The 12,394-nt window shown below is 40.8% G+C and overlaps 1 protein-coding gene across 6 annotated transcripts in view; it reads left to right on the forward strand.

Moving 5' to 3' along the window:
* PDE4D (phosphodiesterase 4D) overlaps positions 1-12,394 on the forward strand; it is a 442,846-nt gene that overhangs the window by 304,577 nt on the left and 125,875 nt on the right. For all 6 annotated transcript variants that reach the window (XM_086479625.1, XM_086479626.1, XM_086479627.1 and 3 more), the window contains one exon: positions 543-734. In XM_086479625.1, coding sequence (XP_086335751.1) covers positions 543-734 — 192 coding nt within the window. The remainder of the gene's footprint in view (positions 1-542; positions 735-12,394) is intronic.

Consider the following 12,394-nt stretch of genomic DNA (forward strand, 5'->3'; position numbering starts at 1 on the left):
TAGCAATTCTAATGCATGTAAATGTGCCCAAGAACACATGAACACCTTAATCCCACCCCAGCATTTTGTTTATTGGGATTAGACAAAATATGTTCTGAAATATTTGGGTAGTAATGAAATATTAGGGTTGGGTACTTGATAACAAAAAAGCCCTCAACTGCCTCAACAGTCAGAGACAGGATAATGAGGGTCCAGATCAGGAGAGAGGGGGCCTGAGGAAGAAAAGAATTAATCATGTTTCCTCAGGTATAGAGCTTATGGATACTCTACCTGCAGAGAAACATAAGACTTCCTCTGTTCCTAATAGTGGTAAGGTTTTTTCTCTACCAAATTTCCTTCAGACTCGTTCTTTTTGGTTCTCAGCAGTTTTAAAATATATTTCTTGTGTGCTTTGGTCTTTGGCTTAGTAGTGGACTTGACCAGGTCTTTATTTCCCTGTTATCAAGAAGTAAATACCTAGTGATAAATTTGTCAGAAGAATTTTATTACTTTCAAAATTCTTATGTCGATAGCATTAATGTTTTTCTCCTTTCTTTTTGCAGTTTTGATGTGGACAATGGTACGTCATCAGGACGAAGTCCCTTGGATCCCATGACGAGCCCTGGGTCGGGGCTAATTCTTCAGGCAAACTTTGTCCACAGTCAACGTAGGGAGTCTTTCCTTTACCGTTCAGACAGTGACTATGACCTATCTCCAAAGTCCATGTCCAGGAACTCCTCCATTGCCAGTGATATGTAAGTACATTATAAAATACTTTTAGCCTATGTTTTTTCCTCTGTCTTAAGATTTTTCTAGCCACAGTAAATTTCTTTTAAAAATCAAAGGCAGTAATCAGTTGTGCTACTGAATTCATGGATGATTGTTTATTTCTTTAATGAAGCTTATACTTGTTTCTGCAGTTTTCTGAAAGTAAAGATATCATGAGGGTGTACTTGATATGTTTATGCACTTTTTTAGCTTTGACAGAATAATGAAAACAGTCAATACTGATGTATCAAAACACTAAGGAGAACTCTAATTTCATGCTATTAAGTTCTTTTCAAGAGAAGCAATGCAAACTCAATTTCTGCTTCTTAATGTTCTTAAGAAAAAGATTCCATTTATTTGCACTAGGTATTTTTTGGTTTTTAGGGAAAAGATTTACCAGGTGGCAGAAATTAATAAATTCAAGAGAGGCAAAAGCTATTTCAAATACCCTTTTAATTAAAAGGCAAAATTTTAACAAAAGGCCTTTGGAAAGTTATTCTATCATCTCTCACTACTCTTCTGTGATGTGTGTATTTTATGCTAGTGGATCATACTTTTCAAGTATGTGTGGACCCCAGGATGCATGGGTAGTGGAAGTCAGATGCAAATCTCTGTTTATTTGCAAGACAATAAAAACATGCTAAATGTCCTAGCTTCTAGTCACTTCGAAGCAGTAGAAATTAAGAATAACTTCTTTTGTTTGTTTGCCTTATCCGCTCCAAATTTCACTGCCAAGTAGGTCTTTATGGGTCAGTTATGAGTCACTAAATTAAAGGACCAGGCTTCTAAGAGTCCCCGAGTGAGTGAGGAAGATTAAATCATTAAAAATCTGGCATTAATATAAATGATGTTTTTTAATGAGGCAAAACACAATCAATATCCTCTTTAAAAATAACAGAGTACACACAACAAAAGAAAAAAGTTTTCATAATAATGAGTGAAATTTCACCTGATATTTAACTTGCAGTCATTATAATTGAACACTTCTATTTTCAGCTTACAGATAATTATTAGAAATATTGATTAGTCCATCTAATTATAAGTCTCTTTCTATGTAAGTGTCAAGATGAGAATAATTCATACTTTTACAGATGGTTTGTGTAAGGTCCATACTTCAGTTAAGTCCTGTAGATTGAAGTTCTTAGTAAGCTTTGTGCCCAGTGAGACTAACTTTGGTTGAGACAAAACAAGTAAGGAAAGGGCCAATCCATCTTGCCTTGTGATAAAGAAAAATGCATTCCACTTGCAAATAGTAACCCCCTTTCAGCAAATCTTTCTTTTAGTTGGACAAGAGTCAAGCTTTTAGTGTAGCACCTGGATACCACTTGGAAATATTTTTTCATTCAGAGGGGCAATCCAGGTCACTGTGTTGCTTAGATGAGTCATTTAAATTAAAAATTCAATTAGTGCTCCATCATTGAATTCAGAATCCACTTCTGCATTTCCTAGAATTCTGGGTAATATTTCAGCACATGGCAGTAAATTGGATAAACAACTGAATTACTGAAACACTGAGCACACTTCTTCCTTTCGATATTTGTATTTATGCTTCCTTTAAAAATTTTCTTAAAACACATCTGTGTATAAAATTTATTGGACCTCACATCTGTATAGATTTTCATAGTCTCCTGTCACAGAGGAGCTGTTGTACTGAGAAGGTAAATATTCCTGCCACTGTTCAGGATGGGATCACATTAGGAAATGTGAAAGGTAAGTTGTTTTAACCATGGAATATTAATCACATATCAGTAAGCCTAATTATAATAATCTTGATTATATAGAAATCTGTATCACATTATATAGAAAAGAAGAAAAAGAAAACCAAAGAATGAAAGAGAGGAAAGTTCAAAAAAAGATAAAATAGTGAGGAAAAAAATAAACAAAAAATACGACAAAGCTCTTTATATATGGGTTCAAGGAGAAACGGGATGTGCTTATGGAAAGAAAACCCACTGAAGAATATTAAGATGGGGAAACCCCTACAATTCAGGATGTTCCTAAATGAGGTGGAGGCTGGAAGAGTTGTCAAGGGAAGTATCACACAAGTTTTAGTTTACTCCCAAATTATACTGTTTCCCTTTTGCATCTATATACGTGCGTAATTTTAAATAGTGCATGTTTCTTTAGCATGAGCAAAATACATTACAAAACATATACACATCATCCAGGTAATGCAGATGAATTAGTTACACATAACAGTTTAACCTAGAATCCCCTGATTCTTCAGTATTTGCATTACCAACCTAAATATTTCACTTTGTAAAGCAAAGAGAACGTAAAAGGCATGCATCTTGTATTTGGAAGGAATATAACATAAAGATTTCTGTGATTTCCATTATTCTCAAATAGTGTGCTTAGAATAATACATTCCACTTCACTAGCAGCAGGTGAAACAAAAACAAAACTTCAAGATTTTAGTCAAATGTGGAGTGTTGTGATAAAAGACAACCAGTGGATGGCAGCGCTAACTGAATTCGTTATTCTGTTATTATTTATTATTTGTGCAGCTCCAGCCAAGGAAGGGAACATAATTGTGCTCAGTTCTTTGCAAACACAAGATGAAAAGATGGGCCCTGCCACAAACAACAAAGTTGAAGCATAAGATGATAACCAAGAGACTAATATAGTCAGATACTATCCCCAGATGAAGGTATAACATGAGACCCTATGCCCAAAGTAGTAAACCTCACAGAGCAACCAAAGGGAGTTGAGATGAAAGTAACAGAAACAAGGGCAGACAAAGGGCAGGTGGAAAGTTTTTTAAAATCAAAGAGTCTAAAGTATATTTGAAAGTGAGTAGCTGGATTAGCCATGGAAAACCATAAAAGACAGGACGAGTGCGAGGCTGCTCAGGTGAGAGAAGGTTAGCAGGACAAATTTGGATGTAGTTACAGTGCTGAAAGAGGCAGAAGAAGCAGCTGTATGATAAGAAAGAAAAAACAAGTGAAAAGGAACAGGAGTCAGTAACATATTTTTTCAATTGTATCTTGGAAGAAATAGCATGGTCCTACAGAAGTAAAAAAGCAAAACATGGAGATGATATGAGGTGATGAGAAAAAGCCAAGGTTGTGAACTGGAGAGGCAGATGGTTAGACAGGAAGATGCAAAGTCCAAAGCAGAAGAGCACAGATGCATTGTGAAGCCTGGCTATGGGATTTCCACGAGAGAGATGAGGGTGTGCAAGAGAAAGAGAAGTGAATGAGTGAGCTAGTGATAATGAGCAAGCCAATACGAGGAATTACAGGGCAGGATCTGTGATGAGAGACAGGAAGACAAATGTAAAGTGACGGAGAATAAAGAATGGAAAATAAAAAAGAAAAAATTGCCAACAGCACTGTTGCAACACAGAGAAAAAAGGGAACAGAAGCTAGCTGAAAGATGAGCAAAATCATCAGTCTTGTACTGGAAGAATTGTCAGGTTTATGTTTGAAGACATCAATGAAGCAGGGAGCTTTGTGAGTTTCTTGCAGAGATGGCCTGATTACTTAATACTCACTCACCTGTTTGGACTGCTATTGCTGCTCAGAACTTGCAAATGCAGACAGAGGCAGAAGTGGTAACACTTTTTATGCCTTTCTTGCTAAGGGATCACTGCCCTGATTAACAGAGCAAGAGCTCGAACTAGTAGAGAATCTTCATTTCAGCAAAAACCAGGTCTCTAACCAGGTTAAAATATTGATTCTTCGATGAAATTGTTAGCACTCTTATGAACATTAGAAAGAAGCCAATAAGCAGTCCACTGGCTGAGGCAGAGCCCATGTTTTAACTGCCACTCTAAAGGCAGAAAAGCATATGTAGTCCCCCTGCGACCCTGCAGAAGCAGACCAGAGTGTTGCACACCAGACCAGAAGACCAAGACACTCAGTACAGAAGTCTGTCTGAGCTCCACTATGTCTTGTGAATGTATGTAGGGGAAAAGACATTTGACAACAAACACTCCTAAGTCTACCCTTTTCCCATTTCCCCCAAGTCACAGAACACAGCTTGGACACAACATCCTGGTCTTCCCGGGGTGTGGCCAATTGAACCTGACTCAGCAAAAAGTTAGCTGGTGTGGGGAGTTTCACAGGCTTCTTCAGAGAGGCTCAGCACTGTTTCCATGATCAGATGAAAGATCACTATGAGCTCTAACTAGTATAATTAACACAAAATAAACCTTGCTTACAACTTTTAAGCACCAGAACCTAGCCACAGAACACTGACCGTAGGGAACTGCAGAGTCATTGGGCTGGTGATCTGCTAAATGGCCAAATGGTCACCAATACACCCATTCCCCAAACTGGCCAACGTAGTGCGATTCTGCCAATACCTTCTGTAGATAGTAGCATCCATCTCCTGCTCTCTGTTGTAAAAGAAATGTCAAGAGGATGCATTTTACTCCAGGATTTTTTCTGTATAGTGACAGTATTATCCTACCTTCTAGTGGATGTGCTGGTTTGTAGACTGTCTCTGAATGTATCTGCAAACCTTGGCTCCACATTTACCACAAAAAAAAAAAATTAAAAATGCTTTATTTGTAAAAGCCAAATGTGGACTGCTTTGGAACAAAAAGAGCCTCTGTAGTCTGATAAATATGCACACCAACATATAGAGATTTGGGTTCTTTTGTCAGAATGAATTACCCCCTTCTTCAATAGCTGGAGAGATAGTTGTGGGATTTTTAATTTGTGGGGGTAGTTTTTTTTCAAAATAAAGCCAAAATAATCTGTAATTTTGCAAAGAATAAAGAATAACAGAATTTTTCTGGCTGCAATTGTTACCTTAAATAAAGCGAAATTTCAAGGTAGGGAATTCCCTTATTTGTGAGTGACTGGCAGGTCTGGTCCTGACCTGAAGCTGCAAGTGGGCTGAAATATACCTTTCACTGGCATATAGAACTAACAGAGAAGAGAATTTTTGAGGTGAACTTGCACACGTTTCCCAGTTCTCACAGTGTCCTCAGCTTTTAAAAAAAAATTGCATAGTATTCAATCTGGATCAGATTCATAAAGGGAATGTACTTTAAAATAATGGCAAACAAAGATGGCAAACGTGGACAGTTAATAAGGTTCACCTGAGCCTTTAATATGCCAATAGAATAATGAAATGAGGATATCTTTTCTCATCAAAAACAGAAAGCCAGATTACTAGTGACAGAGCTTATTCTTCTGTTTCTGAGCTAGGAAGGCCTGGATTTATCATCGAAATGCTGTGAGTAGGCATCTGAAGTTACAGAGGAAAAAAAAAACCTTTTCCCTGAAGGGTTCTGGCCAAGCTCTAGGACAGCAGAACAGACATGCAGTTACTGAGCAGAGTACTTGCACATCACTTTAACAAATTAGAAATAATTGTCTTTCTTCCGAGGTAAAATGCTGTTGAAATTCCTTACGATTTATCAGATTCTACTCTCGGAATCTGTGATGTTGCTGTATCACAGATATTACTGGCTGAAAAGAGCCAGTTAAACTTCAAAGTCCAGCCTGCTTTAAAAAAATCTTTTAAAATGCATTTCTATGTGCGTTTTCAGCTTACAAACAAAGAAAAAAATTTATTAAATTGATCGAGACATTTATTTGCCCACGGAAAGAAATGTACTTACATGACTTTATAAAAAACAGGCAAATATTTTGTTTCGTTAGGTTTCCCTTTTTTGTTCTTAAGATCTTTTAAATTTAATAAATCTTCAGGTTGCAGCTTAAACTAAGTTAAGCAATTAGTAAGTCACTTACACTTTTTTTTTGCATTATAAACAAAAACATTTTGAAAAAAGACCACTGCGTCCTTTCCAGTTGCTTGGGACATATTACAAATGGAATCCAAAACAAAGAATTCTGTAATATCCAGTTTGTTTAGCTTTAAATAATAAGTTTGTGCTAACTTCATTTATTGATCAGGAAATCAGTTATGTTGTAAACCAAAAGAGAATATTTTTGCATTGAGAAGGCTGCTTTTTAATTCAGGAGATTCTAAGGTGTTCTAATAGGCCTTTTTATGGTTGTTGAATCAGGAATTTTTTTGATGACATGGAGATTGATTTTATCTTTCATTCAGACAATACAGAATCATTATTGGTTTTATGTCCCAGTGCTAAAACCTGATAATTTTCAAAAATATAACTCTCAGTTTTTAAACACATCACTTCTCTTCAAACACTTTTAATGTGTCAGGCTTCTTTTTTCCTTCTTCAGGAAATAAAGGGTGTTTGAAATAAAGCAGCAAGCTACTGCTCCTCTGCTAAACAAAGCAGACTGAATTCCTAAACTTTATCAGTCAAAGACAGCATGTTATTAAAAACATGGTACCAAAACTGATTTGTAGCTGCAATTTCGGCTACTTTACACCCACACTCATCTCTCGGCTTGCTACACAGATCTGCAGTGGAGAGGAGGGAGAATGAGTGTTTTCTGTGTGCGCATGTGTGCACACATTACTGAAGGATGGGAGCAGTGTGGAGAAAGGGAACTTTTTAAAGAGGGACTCGAATGTTTTGGTAGATGCTTCTTAGATTGTTTTTCCACTCAGTGATCACTTACATGCACAGGCTGAGTTTATTTCACAACCTGGAAGAACATGACTTCTTTTTTCACCCCTCAGGGCACAAACAATGCCCTCTATGTTTGTAGTGGCACTAATGCTGTGTTAGCTGTAGAGTTCATTCCCTTAAAATGGTCAATTTGAAATTCTGGTGGTTTTGCCTTGTTTTTCTTTAAGTCATCTTGTTTCTTCTTGTATACATACATTTAGGGGCTTTTGAATTTGGTTAGAGGACCCTTTTTTCTCAACCATGAAGCTGAGACAATCTTCTGTGGCTGGCTGAGAGCAAGCTCATTCAAGCTGGGAAGTTACCTTGCGTAGGTGCTGTTCTTAGCAGCTGTGCTCTCATTTTAGAGAGGAAATCTTTCAGCCTGTGTCAGTAGGAGATTCACATGGAAAGTAATTTATTCTTATTCTTCAGAAGTAATACAATCATATCAGTTCTCAACACTTAAGCATATGGGGCAGGGACAATCAAGCAATCAAATATTTGCTGCTTAAAAGCAGTTCAAGGTAATACATTTTGTTTTCAATGTAACAAGCTAAGAGTTTGTATGTGTCAGCTAATGCAATCAAAACTGATTAATAGTAACTCATTAAGCTGCAGTAACTTGATTGCTTCCAGTCATGTGTGCACACCCACTCACTAATTTTCTCTAACCTAAGCTGAAAACAAACCTATCCTTTAGTCACTGATGCGTGTTTGTTTTACAGCCTTGCTTAGAGCTAAATGATGTTTTCTGTTGTATGAACAGTCCAATGGCACTGCTGAATTGGTCTGGACTCTTCTGAAACTGTTCTATGATTCTATTCTATGATTCAGTTCAGCTCTTTTCTGGTTCAAAGTCCTACCTCCTCTGGCTTAATCCAGCCTGCCCTTCAACACACCCCTGCACTGCAGTAGCTTCTTTTCCCTTGCCATTGCTTCAGCGAACTCCAGGCAGACTGCCTTCTGATTTTAGAAGGAAAGCTATCTACGCCAGTGAAACATGCTTGGCAAGCCATGCTCTGTTTCTCTTTAGGACTGAATAATTGTGTCAGACTTAATGCAGGCCAGTTGCTCAGAGTTGTCCACCATTCTTCTGTCATCCACATGGTCTGCTGTGCTATGGTAGGATTAAAGTACTGAAGCTTATTGGCTGTTTGGAGCAATATGATAGAGGTGATTTCTTGAATTGCCCTGTGTTTTCATATCTTGCACGTCATGCTGGCATCCTTCTATGATGGCCCACTACATCATACCTACATGATTTCCTCAGGCAGATTACCCAAGTCAGATGTGTGAGTGTAGTCTCTTTGGAAAAGGTTGCACATGCAGAATGGGCAACAAACAGGAAGAGCTGGAAGCCATTGTGCAGCAGGAAAACTATGACATATTTGTCATCACGGAAACCTGGTGGGATGACTTACACAACTGGAGTGCTGCAATGGATGGCTATAAACTCTTCAGAAGGGATAGGCAAGGAAGGAGAGTCGGTGGGGTAGCCCTGTGTCTTAGGGAGTGTTTTGATTGTCTAGAGCTTAATGACGGTGATGATAGAGTTGAGTGTTTAAGAATCAGAGGAAAGGCCAAGAAGGCAGATATCACAGTGGAATTCTGTTATAGACCACCCAACCCAAGGATGAAGAGGCAGATGAAATATTCTATAAGCAGTTAGAAGTCTTACAATTGCTAGCCCTTGTTCTCATGGAGGACTTCAACTTACCTGATGTCTGCTGGAAGTACAATACAGCAGGGAGGAAACAGTCCAGTTATCCTGGAAGATAACTTCCTGACATACCTGGTGATGGAGCCAGCTAGGGAAGGTACCCCACTGGACCTGCTGTTTATGAAGGACTTGTGGATGGCATGGTGGTTGGAGGCTGTCTTGGGTGTAGCAATCATGAAATCATAAGAGTTTTTGATTCTTGGAGAAGTGAGGAAGGGGGTCAGCAGAACTGCTACCTTAGATTGGGGGAAACATAGTGAAAAAGGATGAGGAAAAGGCTGAGGTACTTCATGCCTTCTTTGCCTTAGTCTTTCATAGCAAGACCAGTTGTTCTACAGGTACCCAGCCCCCTGAGCGGGAAGACAGGGACGAGGAGCAGAATGAAGCCCCCAAGGGGACATGGGGAAATGGTTAGTGACCTGCTACACCACTTAGACACACACAAGCATATGGGGCTGAATAAGATCCATCGAAGGGTGCTGAGGGAGCTGGCAGAAGTGCTCACCAAGCCACTTTCCATCATGTACCAGCAGTCCTGCCTAACCAGGGAGGTCCCAGTTGACCAGAGGTTAGCAAAGGGACACCCATCTACAAGAAGGGCTGGAAGGAGGATCTGGGGAACTACAGGCCTGTCAGTCTGACCTCAGTGCTGGAGAATATTATGGAGCAGATCATCTTGTGGGCCATCATGCAGCATGCACAGGACAACCAGGTGATCAGGCCCAGTCAGCATGGGCTTATGAAAGGCAGGTCTTGCTTGACTAACCTGAACTCCTCCTATGACAAGGTGACCTGCTTAGTGGATGAGGGAAAGTCTGCGGATGTTGTCTACCTGGACTTTAATACAGCCTTTGACACCGTCTCCCACGGCATTCTCCTGGAGAAACTGGCTGCTCATGGCTTGAATGGGTGAACTCTTCACTGGGTAAAAAAACTGGCTGGGTAGTCAAGCCCAAAGAGTGATGGGGAACGGAGTTAAGTCCAGTTATGGCCAGTCACAAGTGGTGCTCTTCAGAGCTCAGTATTTGGGCTAGTTCTGTTCAATATCTTTTTCAATGATCTGGATGGGGAGATTGAGTGCAACTTTAGTAAATTTGCAGGCAACACCACATTGGGTGGGAGTGTTGATCTGCTTGAGGGTAGAAAGGCACCACAGAGGGATTTGGATATGTTGGACCGATGGGCTGATGTCAGTTGTATGAGGTTCAACAAGGCCAAGTGCCAGGTCCTGCACTTGGCTCACAACAACTCCATGCACTGCTACAGGCTTGGGGAGGAGTGGCTGGAAAGCTGCCCGGCAGAAAACGACCTGAAGGTGCTGGTCGACATGAGGGTGCTCAGATGGCATGTGTGGGACAACCAGGGACTTAGGCCCAGCCAGCATGGGTTCATGAAGGGCAAGTCCTGTTTAACCAACCTGATCTCCTTCTATGACCAGGTGATACACCTAGTTGATGAGGGGAAGGCTGTGGGAATCCATCTACCTGGATTTCAGTAAAGCCTTTGACACCATCTCCCACAGCATTCTCCTAGGAAAGCTGGTCGCTCATGGCCTAGACAGGTGTACACGAAACAGGGTTAAAAACTGGCTGGACGGCCGAGCACAGAGAGTGGTGGAGAATGGTGTTAAATCCAGCTGGTGGCTGGTCACAAGCGATGTCCCCCAGGGCTCAGTCTTGGGACTGGTCTTGTTTAGTACCTCTATCGATGATCTGGATGAGGGGATCGAGTGTTCCCTCAGTAAGTTTGCAGATAACACTAAATTGGGTGGGAGTGTTGATCTGCTGGAGGGCAGCAAGGCTTTGCAGAGGGGGCCTGGACAGGCTGGATCGATGGGCTGAGGCCAGTTGTATGAGGTTCAACAAGGCCAAGTGCCGGGTCCTGCACTTGGGTCACAACAACCCTATGCAGCGCTATAGGCTTGGGGAGGAGTGGCTGGAAAGCTGCCCGACGGGAAAGGACCTGGGAGTGTTGGTTCACACCCACCTGAACACAAGCCAGCAGTGTGCCCAGGTGGCCAACAGCATCCTGGCTTGTGTCAGAAATAGTGTGGCCAGCAGGACTAGGGAAGTGATTGTCCCCCTGTACTGGGCACTGGTGAGGCCGCACCTTGAATCCTGTGTTCAGTTTTGGGCCCCTCACAAGAAGGATATTGAGGTGCTGGAGCTTGTCCAGAACAGGGCAAAGAAACTGGTGAAAGGTCTGGAGAATGGGTCTGATGAGGAGCAGCTGAGGGAACTGAGGTTGTTTAGCCTGGAGAAGAGGAGGCTGAGGGGAGACCTTATCGCTCTCTACAACTACCTAAAAGGAGGTTGTAGCGAGGGGCATGTTGCGTCTGTTCTTCCTGGTGGCGAGTGTTAGGAAGAGAGGAAATAGCCTCAAGGGGCCAGGGGAGGTTTAGTTTGGACATTAGGAAGAATTTCTTCCCCAAAAGGGCTGTCAAGCATTGGAACAAGCTGCCCACGGAAGTGGTTGAGTCACCATCCCTGGATGTATTTGAAAGATATGTAGATGTGGTGCTTAGTGACAGGGTTTACTGGTGGACTTGACAGTGTTAGGTTAACAGTTGGACTTGATGATATTAAAGGTTCTTTCCAACCTAAACGGTTCTATGATTCTGTGATTCTATAAGCTTCCTGAGCAAAGAAGTAGCTAGGTCTGACACAAGCGGCCTTGATCTTCCTTGAACTTTTCCAAAGGTGCTATGATACTCTCATGGGAGATGGAAGAAGCCGGATAGTGTTTCTATAGCATATTATACAGAATGGGGAAAAATAGTAATTCTTTCTATTCTTTGAGTTAGTTGGGCTGATTCTGATTCTATCCTATCCAGCAATCCTGAATGAAGCTTCTGGATTCGGTAAGACTTCATACAGATCACCGTCACTGAGATGTAGTTAGCTGCCCTTATAACTGAGCAAAGTCTCTTGTTTCTAGTCTCCTCAAAAGCACAGGCACTGTGATATGATGCTGGTGATGTACAGGAAGGTACACAGTAACCAGATAATACTTCGTGATACAGCCTGGATTAAGTCTCAAAATAGAGAATTAAAAACACTTTGGTATTCATTGTTCCTTTCCAGTCCTTTAGTCTGTAATGGATATGATCACTCTGCCTTTCCAAGTCTTGAGAGAGCTTCTCACCTCAGGTACTAATGCAGTTCAACTGGAAGTATGTCATGCTTTAGGCTCAGCTGGCAACAAAACACCATGCAGCCGCACGCTCACTCCATCCCTCTCCCCCAGCAGTGGGATGGGGAAGAGAATCAGAAGAAAAAGATGAGAACCTTGTGGGTTGAGATAAGGACAGTTTAATAGAACAACACAAGGAGAAAAGAAACAACAGTAATAGCAATAATAAATAATACTAATGAAATAATATATAAAGCAAGTGATGCACAACGCAACTGCTCACCACCCGTCCC

The sequence above is a fragment of the Leptosomus discolor genome, chromosome Z (genome assembly GCF_034619465.1).
Source record: "Leptosomus discolor isolate bLepDis1 chromosome Z, bLepDis1.hap2, whole genome shotgun sequence".
Classification (NCBI taxonomy): domain Eukaryota; kingdom Metazoa; phylum Chordata; class Aves; order Leptosomiformes; family Leptosomidae; genus Leptosomus; species Leptosomus discolor.